At 40.8% G+C, this 16,052-nt stretch overlaps 1 protein-coding gene across 1 annotated transcript in view; it reads right to left on the reverse strand.

The window, feature by feature from the left end:
* Positions 1-4,710: 4,710 nt before the first annotated feature.
* The window catches only part of faf1 (Fas (TNFRSF6) associated factor 1), a 65,259-nt gene continuing 53,917 nt past the window's right edge, over positions 4,711-16,052 (reverse strand). The window contains exons 18-19 of the mRNA XM_074669007.1: positions 14,112-14,327; positions 4,711-5,780 (exon numbers count right to left, since the gene is read on the reverse strand). Coding sequence (XP_074525108.1) covers positions 5,697-5,780; positions 14,112-14,327 — 300 coding nt within the window. The 3' untranslated portion in view covers positions 4,711-5,696. The remainder of the gene's footprint in view (positions 5,781-14,111; positions 14,328-16,052) is intronic.

Consider the following 16,052-nt stretch of genomic DNA (forward strand, 5'->3'; position numbering starts at 1 on the left):
CCTGTTGATGTATTCCCATGGCAGGGGCCGGCAGTCTCTGGCACAGCGATTTTGGGGTCATGGGTTGTCATGTCTGATAAAGGCCACACAGACTGAAACGTTACATTAATAAAATGTGATAGAGTGTGATACAGTGTGCGGGAACCTTTCTTTGATTTTGGGGTCATGGGTTTAAAAGTTTGGGAACACCTGATCTTAACAGCTACAAAGTCCTGATGGGTCTGCACTAGGAATGGGTACCTTTCACATTTGAAACGATATGGTACTGATGCCTGGTACCTGGCAATCGGTATCGGTACTCAACTGTAGCAATTTTCAGTCCTTTTCTGTTCTCATGTGAAAAAAAAATCTATATTTTTATAATTAAATCTAGTTTTGTTTTTTTTTAGTTTAACATATTTATTCTTCAATAAATAACCTTGCGATGCTGTGTTCATGTCCAGCATGGACATCGCCGTCTGTTCCAGTCACACGGATGTGTTTACGTACTTAACCCTCTGGGATCCCTCCGGAAACACTCACACTTAGTATCCCGGGGACCCTCGAGGGTCCCTGAAGAAAATGCTGTAGAAATCCTATAAGTAAATATTTTTTTCCACTTTCAAAGCTTGAACCTCTTATCTAGCTTCAGCCCTAACCAAACCTATCAAACTTTCACCTATTTTAATCCTAGTTTTTACATTTTTATGACATTTTTCTCAAAAAGGCACCTGCTGTCTAAGGACAGAAATGCAAAAATTATAAAAGTTGAATTGCAGTATAAGTTGTTTGAGGTGAAGTTATTAGAGTCTTGTATATGATGATAAATTATGGTAACATTGATTTTGATGCATTATTATTTTTAGAGAAAAGCAGGTTTATTTAAAAAACTCACACTTGGTACCCTAAGGACCCCCGAGGGTCCCTGGAGAATAAGTGCTATAAAAATCTTATGAATTAATATTTTTTACTGCTTTAAGAGCTAAAACTTTTTTAGCTTGACCTTTTAACAGAAAAAAATAAATTTGTGTTTATTATTTAAATATTTTTATATTGTCTCATCATTTCTTCATGTTTGGTTCCTACCATTATAACAAGAAAATTACATAATATGACATATTTTCAAAATCTGAAATACAAAGTGGATTACTAATACGGAAGTTATTAGAGCCTTGTATATAATGATTAATTATAGTAACACTGATTTTGATGCATTAGTATTTTTAGAGAAAAGCAGGTCTATTTAAAAAAAATCACACTTAGTACCCTAAGGACCCTCGAGGGTCCCTACAGAAAAATGGGCTATAAAAATAATATATATTTTTTTTCTTCCATTTCAAAACCTAATCCTGTTATCTAGCTTCAGCTCGATTCAGAACAAATACGTTTTTATTCACTTTTGAAATACAGTGGGGAAAATAAGTATTGAAAGCGTCAACTTTTTTCTCATCACAATTATTTCCAAAGATTCATTTTCAAAGATGGTGCCACACTGCTCAGGTGAGCAATGTGGTCAAATTTTAGAAACCATTTGAGAGTCAACTTTGCCGTGTGCTTTGGATGGTTGTCCTGCTGGAAGGTCCAGCCACGTCTCATCTTCATCATCCTGGTGGATGGCAGCAGATTCAGATCAAGAATTTCCCCATACATGTCTCCATTCATTGCTCCGTCAGTTATATGGAGTTTGCCAACACCATGAGATGAGAAACATTTCTTTTCATGTGTGGATTATTTGAGTTGATACCAATGTCTGGTAGAAATATTGTTTGAATTGCATCTTTGGAAATAAATGTAATTAGAATAAAAAGTTGATGCGTTCAATACTTATTTTCCCCACTGTATATTCAACATTTTTGGATTTTTCTTCTTATCGGCACCTGCTATTTTACCAAGAAAACCTGATAATATAATTTCTAAATTCGGAGTGAAGAGTGGATTCTTTGAGTTGAAATTACTAGAGCCTTGTGTACATTGATACATTATAACAACACTGATTTTGATGCATTATTATTTCTGGAGCAGCACATATTTATCCATTGTAGGCCTTAGAACAGCAGCAAGAGCCTCTTCTGTATTGTACCTTCTTTTTATTTTCTTCATCTAAAATGGCTTCTGACCTAACTGGTCTTATTTATAGTTTTGCAGATCAAACAAATCTTTGACCTTTTGTGACAACCAATAGATGTTTTGTTTTGTGTCTGTCTCTGGGCAGTTCTGTATGTTTGTGTAAGGATGTCTCAAAACAGAGAAAACTTGTTGCTATGAGAGGGAGGCAACTTTCCACACAAGTACCCATTACACATACACCACATTATTTTTCAAACACATTCAAAGCACACCTTTACCTTACTACCAACTTATTCAGACTATTTTTGTTTTGATAAATTATTTTATTCCTATGCAGTAATACAACAAAATATAAAGAAGGGACTCCACTGAGACTCCTACATTAACTCTGCTGCTATGTTGGATTTAAATATGTAGTTCCATGAAAAATGCAAAAATCTTAAATTTTCAACCCAGAGGCTTAGATTGAAAATGTAGTCACAGGAATAATATTATGGGATGGCTAATTAGAGTGTATCAAAAAAGAGTAGTTTGAATGGCCGTCAATGGGGACCCTCGAGGGCCAAGGGATCCGAACGTGCAGTGTGCGTGTAACTTTGAAACTGTGGGGGTGTGACAAGACATGAGGTTGGAATTTTTAACTTTGGTCTATACCAAATATCTTTGGAAAATCTCATATCATTAGTGTAAACACAGGCAAAAATATTGACTTGTGAAAATTTTAAAGTTGCAAAAAGGACCCTGTTGGGTCCCAGGGATCCCAGAGGGTTAAACATGGTACCTTTCAACTTTACGTGAGTCGGTACCCGGTACTTTTGACAGAATTTGGTCCGTACCTACAAAAGTACCTAATTTGGTACCCCATCCCTAGTCTGCATGAAGCTGACAAACTAATAAAAATGACATCTATGCTTTCAAGAAACTACAATCTCCCAATGCTGTCAACACAAAGCAAAATGAAAACATGATAAAACTGAACAATCAGGACATATTTACATGATGTCATATTGAGGATCTACATAGCGGTTATTTTGTTGATTCAGAATTTCTTTTTAACTGTAAAACAGCTTACCTCTGAGTGTAAGATAATTACTTTGTTAATTAACAAGAACAGAGCATAATTATTTTCACATTTGACTGCAATATTATTCAGCGAGCAACAAATCTGCAAACCTACATTAAGACTCCAATACCTTCCTGGAGAAGTTTGACACAGATGTCTGTATTGACTTTAGAGAAACTAGCGATGAAAAATATGACAAATCTTTGCATTAGCGAAATCTCCTTGAGGTAACTTTTGTATTGCATCTATTTTGGCGCTCCCTGTGGACAAAGCTGTACCTCTACAGGGTATATGCTGAAATCCTGGGGTTAAATTCAAAACCTTTTTTAGACTTTATTTAAAAACCTTTCAAAAAGTCTTAAGACCTTATAGCAACTTTAAGCTGTGGTTAGCGACTGATCTCTGACAGTTGCAGTTTGCATTTTAACATGAATTAGGTAAACTGAGAAGGAATAAAGCTTGAAAGAATAAATGAAACTCAAGGCAGATTAATTGACATTAACATTCCCACAACAAGTAACAGCAGTTATCTAAGGTCAACTTGCAAAAAAAACCCAAGAATTTATTTCATCATTATCAAAATTTAGGACATGTGCTTAAAATTGTGTTATTTGCTTTCTATCAGCGCTACATATCCATGGCTACTAAACTACTGAACAAACTGAGTTTATTGTCACAATAGCCTACAGGTATGCTGGGCTGCTAGTGCTTCATATAGCCCGCACCTCACAAAATTATAACTTTGCTTGTTGTCACGTTTCAAACAACAGCGCTATGTAATTGTATTGATAAATACCTTATCTCGTCACGTTGTATACAGTAAAAAGGTGATTTGAACAAAGAAAGTTTGTTCCAAAACAAACACACGCTGGTCTGTGATGAGTGTGACGAGCAGAATGATCGTCCAATCACCAGGTGTGGTTATTTTTGAAGGTTCAGACCCTGAAAACATTTTCCAACCAGATGGACTATTTCTGTGGTGGATATATGGAGCTGTCTGTCTGTCGTGTCAGGTTAGTTTTTAACAGACGCAAGGAGGAAAATAATATTTATGGATACGTTTGGAGTCAGAGCTTAAATACCAATAAAATTAAACAACTCAAAACATTACAATTAAGACTTTTTAATACTTCTTAAGGGCCTTATTTTTCCCTCAACTGATTTATCAACTTTTAGTACTTTTTATGACCCCGCAGACACCCTGCTCTCGTCTCATAGATCTTGCCATTGAAATGTATAAGAAGCGCTAACTGAACTCTCCGTCTGCTTGCTGTTAATCTTTTCAGTGGACATTGGGAATAAAGGGTGTTTCAGTGGTGTGTTGTGACTCTGACAAAGAAATGATCAACCTCATTAAGCCCTATCATTTTAACCTTTGAGAGAAAGTTAAGATTCTGCAGCTAATGTATTAATGTACTGCTACTTTTTTTTATTGAATTATAGCATTGAAAAGTCTGAGGTTAATTTTTCTCGGGGGTGGTTCTTATCATCTCTTATTTTATCTGAATCACATGGTTAGATTACAATGCCTGAAAAACTAAAGAATAAAATGGCGAAATGTGTGTTGTGGCTTGTTTAACAGATTTAGGGTCGACACAGGCTGATGTTCATATTCATATATTTTATATAATGTATATCAAACTAAAACTAATACAGCATCAAACTTAAAAAGGATCAAGAGGGGAAAAAAAAGAAAAAGAACTGAAAACTGAGCATCCATTGGCGTATGGAGCGGTGGGTGTTAAAACGAGGGGCAGCAGAGCTCGACAGGGCACTTCAGACACTGTGGGTGTCCCATCACAACTCGTCCCCACAACAGACAGTGGACGGAGGGGTGCAGGAGTGGGAGAAGGGGAAGGGGGTAGGCAGAGGAGGGGTTGGAAAGTGGAAGTTGGGAAAGGTTAAATGCAGGTGGAGAAGAGACAGCCCAGACCTCTTCTGGGCGACTTTATCTCTTCCTGTAAATTTTATTTCATTTTTTAAGATTTTTTTCTTGGATTTCAAACACAAAAACCATGTTCTAAAAAAGCAGCCTTGGTGTTTTCAATGTGGAAACAAGGGAAACGAGTTCTTTTTTCCTGCGACAAAGATTTGCCAACTCAGTCTCTCAATGCTGAAGTCTGCCGAAGTCCTGTGTTGTGTTGGTGAGAGAAAAACCATGACACAGCAGTTGTGTGAGTGAAGTTGTGAGTTGTGTTAGTGGAGAAAGAGAGAGACAGGGTTGTTTTTTTTTTTAAGAGGGGGTGAATGTTTGGCTGTGTGCTTGTGATACTGTCTTCGCTCCTCTGTGCACGTACACGTGCATGTACACAGGGCGTTCAGGTGCCACGACCAGGCCGAGGGGCAGAGAAGCTTACTTGCACTTGTGTGTCACTGGATGTGCATGCCAGTGTGTTTATGTTTGTCTGAGACGATGGTGTGTATGTGTGTGTGTGTGTGTGTGTGTGTGTGTGTGTGTGTGTGTGTGTGTGTGTGTGTGTACTGGAGGCCCAGACTGGTGAGGCCCATGCTCGGTGACTAGTGTGTGTCCAGCCAGTTCATCAGTCAGTCAGTCAGTCGGTCCTCTCAGCTATCAGAGGGCCACTTCCTATTCTTTAGCCTCCAGGAAGAGTGTCTCCTGTGGGAACAGTTTGGCCTCCAGCAGAGACGACCCCGGATCCAACTGGGTGATCTGGGAAGAGACAAGGTAGGCGAGAAACAGATGGGAGTCATTAAAGAAGTATTGATCAAACAGCTCTGAAACTTGGCTGGAATAAAGAATTTATTTTGTCAATCATAAATCTGACTCGACTTGATTTTTTTACATCTCTGGAGCAGGAGGCGTATCGTTACAGGTGAACATACTGCATGTCTTTTCACTGTTTTCTCAAAGCAGCTGTGGAGGGACGTATGATGAGCGACGTATGACATCAGTGTGATTAAGCTGTGTTAATTTGTTAACATGTTTTTCATTCTGAGATTAATTAATGAGTTGCTTTTAGAGCCCTAATCTCATCTTTCTGTCCCCGTGTTGATCAGACAGCTGAAGAGAGAAAATCAGGGAAGAGAAAATAACAAAGACATGTGACAAACTGTCACAGGTTGGGAGTTGTGCTTTGGGGACTTTGCTTTTGCATCTGGGGCTCCTGCTCTACTGACCTGTGGTTTATGATGAAATAATGAGTTAGTCTGTGGATATAATATTGTAAAATAGTCATAACAACTCTCCTGATCCCAAACTGTCATCTGTAAATTACTGTTTCTACAGTCAAATTTCCAACCACAGGTGCCTGATAAAAGCAGTGACAGACAACAAATTGATAAATACATGAATGCTTGCAACTAATTCGTCTGCTACATGTTTTACTGCATCAGGTCTCAACTAGGGGCATAGCAAAGCTGATCACACTCTTCAAAGCAACAATACAGAAAGACAGATTTTTTAAAAATAAAATCTCAGAGGGGGAAAAAAATGGGTTAAAATTTTTTCCTGAGCTTCAATGGTCGCCTATAAAAGTGCAGATAAAGCCTCCCTCTGAGATTCACCTCACAACCACATACACCCTGTGATCCAGACTGGGAAACACTGAAGCTGCAGACTTCATTGAAAGGAGGTGTGTGCGCTTGAAAGAGAGTGTGCACTGTGTGTATTATTCTAACACATTGTTTAAGAAAAGTCGAAGCAGTAATCCGAGCAGTCGGAGCGTCGTTTCCCTGGGAGGACCATCAGGTTTGTTTTCTTAAAAAGGCTCCAATCCAACACAAACTGATGAAGGTTACAGGACAGGAGAGGAGGGAAAGTGTGAGAGAGACTACAGGGACGGAGGAACGTTTTGTGTGTAACTGCTAATTGTGCCTCATTTTCACTGGAAACAGGAATGTTTCTGATGCCGAGAGGAGAGAAACATTTCTCTGTGTTCAAAACTCTGTACAAAATCTATTGACTACGAGCTGAGAAATAAAGCAGTGCCACCCACAGCGAGGCATATCGAGTTAGCTTACATGACCTATGTGTTGTTTTTTGCTTTTTGAAACAGGACAATCTGACTCTCTCTCTGACACCCACCAGCGCTCTGAGCCTCTTAGCTTATGTGAGCTAATCACTGGAGGGGTTGTGTTACAATGGGCCAATCTAACACCTGGGCTGAATGGCCGAGGTGGTGTGACACTGAGATGTGTCCTGGGCTTATCTGATGTCTGCTGCATCAGCCGCTCTGATTAGGGCCCCTATTCTAACCTCACAGCGGGATAATTAAGTGGCTCCCTGTACCTGCTGTAGAAGGTCAAAGGGCAAGCTAGTGTGGTAAAGGTCGACCTCACAACAAGCTGAGCAATAAGGAAGAACAGAAGTACTGTGAGCATGAACTAGATGCTACTCTCAACTGTAAGTTTGTCTTCAGGTGCTCGTCATGATTCCCTCATTTCTAAACCTGTAAACCTCAGGGATTAGGCAGAGCACAGTACATCAGTAAATTTACATTAAGAGCAAAAAGTATTGTAAAACACCAAATATAAAAGAGCGTTTCCAAATTTTCCTCCACACATCGATCAAGAGGTGATTTTTTTCTTTTAACCTCATAAAGAAAGTTAGCTTAAAGAAATCCTGATAGTCTCACCGCTGCATGGTAATAAACATACAGTCATTCTTAGCACATGAAAAACTCTGATCTGAAACTGAGTGCTCTGATTTGAGCAAACACTCAAAATAATTAAAACAATCTACACATTTAGTCGTGCGATAACTACACACCCCACAAACTCCAGACTGTTGAAGGGCTCTGAGAGAAGAGTGAGAAAAGAATAAAAAAATGTCAAAAGGGTGAGTGTGAGAGGGTGAGGAAGACATCCCAGTGTCAAATAACGTAACCATCTCCCATATTTGTTTGGAAATGTCACACCCTGTGCACGTCAGCGGTCTTTAACCGTGTCTTTCATCTTCTTGTCCTCATTTCAACGTGTCATTTAGACACTTGACTTCTCAGCAGGGACCCGAGGAGCCCGGTGTGTGCAGGGTGGGGCTGTAACATCAACCCTGCTCCCCTCACCTAGTCAGCTGCCTCACATCACAGCAGGAGGCAGGACACCATGAGGCGAGCTAAAATAGTGTGTGTGAGTCTCTGTGCAAGCATGTGTGTGTCTGCTGCAAACATATCCCATCCAAACGGTGGGGGGGAACGACCGACAGGGCTGCTGCGCTCCTTTTCCCACCTCAGGAGCAGCGCGTCGCAAATGGCTGCTATGCTAATGAACCCGACAGGCTGTTATGACACCACAGCATCAGGTAGGAGTAAATGAGGCTTTGGGGTGGAGCAGGTGTGTGAGTGTGTGTGTATGTCTGTGGACTACATATAAGTGTGTGTGTGTGGAGTGTGTGCTCTCAGTGAAATCAGGATGAGAGTTTGTGTGCGCGGTGCACCAGGGAGCGACGATGGGGGAGAGCAGCATCTGACTCTGAAAAAGAAAGTAGGGAAACAAGATGCCACACTGACACAGGAGACGGGCGCCATCGGTGATTGTTTACATTGTTATCCAATTAACAGACCATAAGCATGGAGGCATCTGTCAACAAACAAAGCTGTTGTTTTTCCTCTGCTCTGCCTAAGCCATATTCTTTCCTCCTGTGCCTACACAGCCATGCATACATACATACATACATACATAAGACAGACAAAATCTAGCTCTCTGCTTTGCAGTTTGTTTTTAACCTTGAGTCAATATAATTTTCATCAGCCAATTTAAATCAAATCAATCAGCTCAAGTAGAGAACTGTCTGACTGTTTTAAAAGACGAAATTAATTTGGAGAGGTTTTCATTCGACTAAATTGCATTAGTGGAGGAAAAAGGTTTTCCAGTTGTTAATTAAAAATACACAAATTAGCTGAAAAAACCTGAACTGAACTCAAAATCTAAGTAGATAATACAATATCTGGAAGTTGGGCATTAAAAAGCCAAATTGTGAAACTGGAAGCAAACAAAAAACAGATGGTGCTTCTCTGCAGTCTTTGATATTTTGTCTTTATTTCCCTATGAAAAAGTGTATGACATAAAACTACCGGCCCAATTTCTTTGGCATTATCATACAGCAGATTTCATTGGTTAAAACCCGTAATTAGCTCTTAATGTGAAGTTTTAAAATAAATACCACAATTGTAAGTCACTTGATTCAAATGAATAAAACACACTGATAACAGAGAAGGCGACACTCGGCAACGCTCAGCCGGGAAAGAAAAGAAAGGGAAAATAAACACAGGCCCTTAAGATGTCCGCTTCCAACATAATCAAACGTGCAGCTGAAATAACGCATTTTTAATGAAGCCATTACAGGCCCTACTATGTTAATTAAAACCAAATAACTTGTCTGTTTTAAACTAGTGTTGTCAAGTGTTTATTTGGCCAATTACAAAAGCAGTGGGAGACCATTATCTGCTGCCAGGAGCGTTGACAGCACGTAGCGCCGGGGCGTGAACATAAAGGAACAGAGCAGAATACGGTACTTCAAAGAGAGAAATGCTCCGCACAGGCTGGACAGGGGGCAGGACTGAGGGGGGGACTAAGAACCAGAGAGAGACAGAAAAGAGGGGGATATTAAGTTTTATCTTTTCATTCAAAATTCATATATACCTTTATTTAAGGAGGAAAAAAAAGATTTGGGGCAGAAAGTGAGAAGGAAAAAGGATGAAGACAGAAAGATTGAATGGAAGTATAACTGCTCAAGATGGGACTCTGAGATCGGTGAGTCCGAGAAGCAGGAGGAGAAAGAAGAGGAGGGAAAACAGAGACAGAGGGAGGGTAACTAGAAAATGAGAGGGCTGACAGTGAGGAGAGGGCCAAAAAGCCTTTGGGGTGAAACTCATCTTTGAAGATCAGGATTTCTTCTTGACATGTTTACAACCTGTTTAAATAATCTGCTTCAGAAAAAAATAGTGTTTGCTATGATCTACAAAAAGGTAAAATGACTCAAATCTTCTTCTCTGTGCATCTGAGGAAGAAATCTATGAGCATGCAAATGATCTCCTGGCTCCTCTTTGACTCATTTCTGTGACACAAGTTTAAGTCCCATCATACAAGTCAAACTTAGGCCGTTTACACGACAATGGTTTTAGGCTGAAACGCAAAAGTTCTGTTGCGTTTCAGCCTCGCATGAACACGGAAACGGCGTTTCAGCCGACCTAAAACGCAAACTTTTAGGCCCCGTTTACACGACATCATTTCATCCAAATACGCAAAAACGCAGTGGAAAAAAATCTGCGTTTACACGGAAACGCTGATGGACTGAAAACGCTGTGGTAAGCATGCTAGGCCGTAGGTGGTGCTATAACTGTCTTGTCCAGGAGCCGCTTTTGGGAGATCTCCACTGAAGTAGAATTGAGCTGATCATCTGGTGAATTGAGGAATACTAAGTTAAAAAGTGGAGCAACAGATGCACATTTTGTTGAAAGACAGTCAGCAGATTGAGCAGCACAACACGGTAGTTCACGATGATCTTAACAACGGTACTGTTGTCCTGTTGTATGCGCGCGCGCGAGGCGGAGTGTGACGTCAGCGTTTCCACTGAAAACGCCGGCTTACTGTTCACACGGCAATGGTGTCGGGAGCGTTTCAGAAAAATCTCACTCTGGAGGCCGTTTTCAAAAGTGTGCGTTTTAGGTCGGCTGACACAACGTTTCCGTGTAAACGCGAGGTTAAAACACAACAAAACTTTTGCGTTTCACCCTAAAACTGTTGTCGTGTAAACGGCCCCTTAAAAAACGGCCTCCAGAGTGGGATTTTTCTGAAACGCTGCTGACACCGTTGCCGTGTAAACAGTAAGCCGGCGTTTTCAGCGGAAACGCTGACGTCACACTCCGCCACACGCGCGCATACAACAGGACAACAGTACTATTGTTACGATCGTTGCAGACTACCGTGTTGTGCTTGTGCTGCTCAATCTGCTGTATCTGCTGACTGTCTTTATACAAAATCTGCATCTTTTGCTTCACTTTTTAACTCAGTATTCCCCAATTCACCAGATGACCGGCTCAACTCTACTTCAGTGGAGATCTCCCAAAAGGTGCTTCTGGACAAGACAGTTATAGCACCACCTGCAGGCCTGGCATGCTTACTACAGCGTTTTTCGTCCATCAGCGTCTCCGTGTAAACGCAGATTTTTTTTCCACTGCGTTTTCACAGCGTTTTTGCGTTTATAGATGAAACGTTGTCGTGTAAACGGGGCCTTAGATTAAGGCAAACATTGCAAAACTTTTCTCTTTTTGCAGTTTCAGATCTTTACATGTCAAAGCGACACCACACTGCATCCAAGCAACAACAAGCTGGATCTGTTTTTGAATTGAGATTGGGAGACACTGGCCTACACATCCAACTGAAGATAGAAAACCATTTCACACTGAAGCCTGAAGCCCGAATACGAAACCTTTCTTAATGTGTGTGTGTGTGAAGTTGTGAGTTATGGGAAGACTATTAGTCTAGAGGAAGCAGCTTTTCGATTGTAACTTCATTTAAAACAAACCACAGCAGCTCTTCCCATGAATTCTTCCAGATAAGTGAACAAGAAAAGCAAAACACACCAGTGAAACAGATGTAAAATCAATCTCAGTGCTATGTGCTGCTTCTTCTGTGCCATTGTTTATTTTTTCTGCATCTCAAGTTTTGTCTAAGAATTATTCAGGCTTCACTGATGGAGCTGGAGGAAGGATTAGGAGAAGGTGAAGTAGGGTACAGTATCACAGTGAGAAAACTAATGGGCTACTTTGACAGTGCTTGGGTGTCTTCGAGCAGCCGGGCAGGAAGAGCCAACTGCAGATTGTTGGACTGGCAGTCTAAACATGTTCACCGCGAGCTGAAGGGAAGAAGACCTCAGGCCTTTCAACGGTGGTTAGTGTTCAACAAGTATCAAAGGAAAAGAGGGAAATTCTTGAATGGAAAGCTGAAAACGGAAACACTAAAAGTCCCCCACCCCCCTCAAACTCACTAACTCGCTGACAGTCAGAGAAATGGAGAAAGGGTTAGTTCCCTGAGCACGGCTAAGCCTAGTACAAATGATGCCAGTGTAAGGCCTGCTGTAGTGCTGAAGAGATAAGCCACTGATACCAAATGTTGATTAAGAGACTCCGTCCAAAAATTGGAGACTAATAGACACTTATCCGCAAAGCTTTGGGTAGGTGGAAAAATGATGAATCAAAGGAATCTAATTTGGCTCGGATGTTTTATCTCTAAAGCTGATTTACAAAAGCAAATAAACCTCTGTCACCAGACTCACTCATTACTCATTCCTCTTGGTCAGTGATGTTGAAGTTTTACCCAAAAATGTTCAACACAACTTTTCCCTGCTTGGATTGAGTAGATCCGCTTACTTGTGTTACAGCAGGAGTGTGCGGATATGAAGTAAAGCAGTCTGACGAGGGACGGAGGGAAATAGCAAAAGAAAGAGTGACACTGCACAAAGCTGCTGAAAACTCGAAAAAGGGAAAGAAGGTTTCAACAGTTGTGCAGTATTACAAATGCAATAGTGGTCTATCCTCTATCCTCTGATCCTGGCAGAGCAACAGTGAGAGCGTCTGGACGGGATGGAGGCTTTCTATGCTCCCTCTCATTTAATTACAACACAGAGCTGCAGGATTAGACAGGGGCCTGTGTTCACAGCCTCATACTGGCACTACCACCGAGCTGCTTCCCTCTCCTCTTTTCCCAAATCTCCTGCCTTTCTTTTTTTCTGGAATTATCTCCCCTCTTCTTCTTTTTAATATCTTCCCCACTTGTCTTCTCGATCCGTTTCTCTTTCAGACTGTTTCTCTGATTAAATCTTTTCTTTGTTTAAGCTTTTGTCTTCTCTGTTCTCTTTTCCACTAGTTCTGCAGTCACCATCCTCTTCCCGCTCCTCTCCCCCTCTAATCCTCCCATCCTGTTTTTGCCGGAATTTCATCTGCGATGCAGACACATCTTTATCTCTGTCTCAAACACATGTTTACTCTTGATTATAAAGAGACAACTGTGAATCCTTTAAGTGACAAAGTTGTGAGCGGGGCATGTGTTTGCTTGAAAATATTTGTGCATGTGTTGAAGTGTGCGATTGTGACGAAATGGAGAGTGTGAGCTACGCGTTAATGTGTGTGTTAGTTTGAGGTGTTTGTGCCCCGGCGGTCTCTACAGACTCTGATGGCACACTGCCTGGGCAAGCCTACACACACACATGCGCGCATACACACCTCCACACACCCGCCACCACCACCACCACCCATCCCTACACATGAACCCCTCTCTTGATTAATGGAAATCCCATTTTTGTTTCCAGCAGCACGGCTAATTAAACTGCTAGTTAAAAACTGTGCTCATTAGCTGGCTGCCATAGAGCCCGGCGACCGAGCCTCTAATGACTGGTTGTAGCTGACTGAGTGCTGCAGGGGCCTCAGCAGAAGAGCCTTGGAGAATACTACTGTTAGTGCTGACAACTGTATCCTAACATCATCCTGTACTGTATTTACAATGCACTGATACTAATTAATATTCACTGAATAATGCATGTGCACAGGTGGATGGATAAACAGTTTGCTCATCACAGCTACGAGTAAACAAACACAATGCTCCAGCAGCACAATGAATAAAAACAATAATGACATAAAGTAAAAGAAAAAAAAAAAACTTGACTCAACCAGAACAGATCGTTTTAACTCCTGTCCTCGCCGCCCTCTGCTCACAGCTATGGCCACAGTTCAGCCCAGGCCCGAGCAGAAAAGCCAATTACAGCTGTGGATCTCTCCAGCAGAGATATGAGCTGCAGCTGAGAGCCCTTCACAACCTGCTGCTACTCTTCCACAGTGAGGACCAAATTAGCACAAGTTTAAGTGGGCAGAGAGATGACATGAAAGATAGCACAAAACAAGAGCGGACAATTAGATCATTTTACTCCCATTGGAGCAAAAAGCCGTTTTCTTCTCTAGCTGTGAACTAAATCTTCTCAGTTGGACAATCATCATTTTTTTTTAGACATGAGCTTGATTAACATGCTTGATTTGACTGTGACACTCACATTTCTACGAGGGAAGGTGGTGAGGAGCTTAAATTCTTCAAAGGGGTATCCCTTGGAGGCCACAAAGTCGAAGAGGACCTGTAGCTTACAGCTGCCCAGGAAACGCCTTTCCAGAAACTCGCCGCTGGGTGTGCGGATCCGCAGTTTGCTGATTTGCTCACCAGAATCTTCATCTGGCTCCGGCGGTAAGGCTTGCTCCAATGACAAGCGGATCGCCTGCAAGACAGTGTGTAGAAAATCAAGTATTTTGGTTAGTGCAGCACAATGACTGACAAACGTACTGATTAAGGCTGGAGTGAAATATCTGTAACACTTAGAGATGGGTACCTTTTACATTTGAAACCAACGTACCAATGCCTGCTTCCTGGAAATCGGTACTCAACATTACAAATTTTCAGTACTTTTGTGTGAGTGAATGTGGTAATCAATATCAATTTGTTACCTCCGCCAAAGAGGCTGTGTTTTTGGGAGAGTTTGTCTGTCTGTCTGTCTGTTTGTTTGTCTGTGAACATCATAACTCAAAAACTAAAAAAACGATCTTGATAAAATTTTTGGGAAAGGATCAAAATGGGATAAGGAAGAAGTGGTTAAATTTTGGAGGTGATCTGGATCACCGTCTGGAACCAGGATGTTTTCAAAGGATTCATTATCATTGTGAGATAGGGCTGTTTTCACCGTATGTGTATATAACTCTATGATAAATTATCAGATTGCTTTGCAAAACAATACAAGACAAGGTCACCATAATTTCTGACAGATGTAGAAGTACGATCCAGATCCTGGCAATATTCTGTATACTAAGATCCAGAATATGAAATATGTACTGGGTCACCATAATTTTCAACACTGTCAGGAAACAAATTATCATACAAACCTGCAACTAACACCAAATTGTAGCAGACAGTCTGCTGAAAGGGAGTATAACATTAAAGTAGGACTAAAGCGTTGGTGACAATCACAATATGCTCGGCGGAGGTCTGCGCTCTCTGAGTGCTTTTCTAGTTTAATAATAAAATCTCAAAGTTTTTGAGATATATAAACTTATAACGCTGTGTTCATGTCCAGCATGGAAAATTGACTACTCTTGGACTCACTTATAGGCACAAGGATGCTTTCGGTTCACTGAAACATGGTACCGTTTAATTTTATGCAAATCAGCACTCAGTACTACAGACAGAATTCAGTCGTTACCTATAAAAGTACCTAATTCGGTACCCATCCCTAATTACGCTTCACTGTCATAAAAAAGAGAAACATCTTGTTTGGGGAGCACAAAGATTCATATAAGGACCATGAAGTCATTTAAGAAGTAAGTGAATACACATAGATGTAGAAGCAGCAGTTTATTCCCAGCACACTGATGCAAGAAAATATTTAAGTAAATCTAAAGAAGTGAAGCAGAAATGTATGAGGTATTGTTATTACTGAAAGATTCACAGTGTTGAGTGACTGCAGGGATGTTTACATACAGGTGCAGCTGGGATGCAGCTGTCTTTACTGGTGCTGCAATTCTTTTTTTTCAGCTCATTAGCATCACAAAGCCTGCTTCTTTCCATCTTACAGTTTGTTCATTTTACAGAGTCATCACAAGAAATATTGTGACAGGTGAAAATCAAAAATCCAAGCGACACACACACAGAGGCTATGGTCTTCATGTCAGCAGCTGACGGTTCAACTCCCAGCCAGGTTCATTTTTGCTGCATGTCTTCTCCAACTCTCTACTCCCCTCATGCCCTGCTTCTGTTAAGCTGTCCTTTACAATAAAGGAAAAAGTGCCAAAAAACTTAACTTCAAACAACAAATCCACTGATCCTTAAATATAACACTAGCAGGGACTTTATAAAATGTCATTTAATATAAACTTTTATTGGTTTACTACACGAAAAAAAAAACCCCACATCACTTCAAAGTGATAAAATATTTGCTAAAGGAAATCATCTG

The sequence above is a fragment of the Halichoeres trimaculatus genome, unplaced genomic scaffold, assembly GCF_033239565.1.
Source record: "Halichoeres trimaculatus isolate MK-OKI-2021-1 unplaced genomic scaffold, fHalTri1.1 fHalTri1_scaffold_4, whole genome shotgun sequence".
Taxonomy (NCBI): domain Eukaryota; kingdom Metazoa; phylum Chordata; class Actinopteri; order Labriformes; family Labridae; genus Halichoeres; species Halichoeres trimaculatus.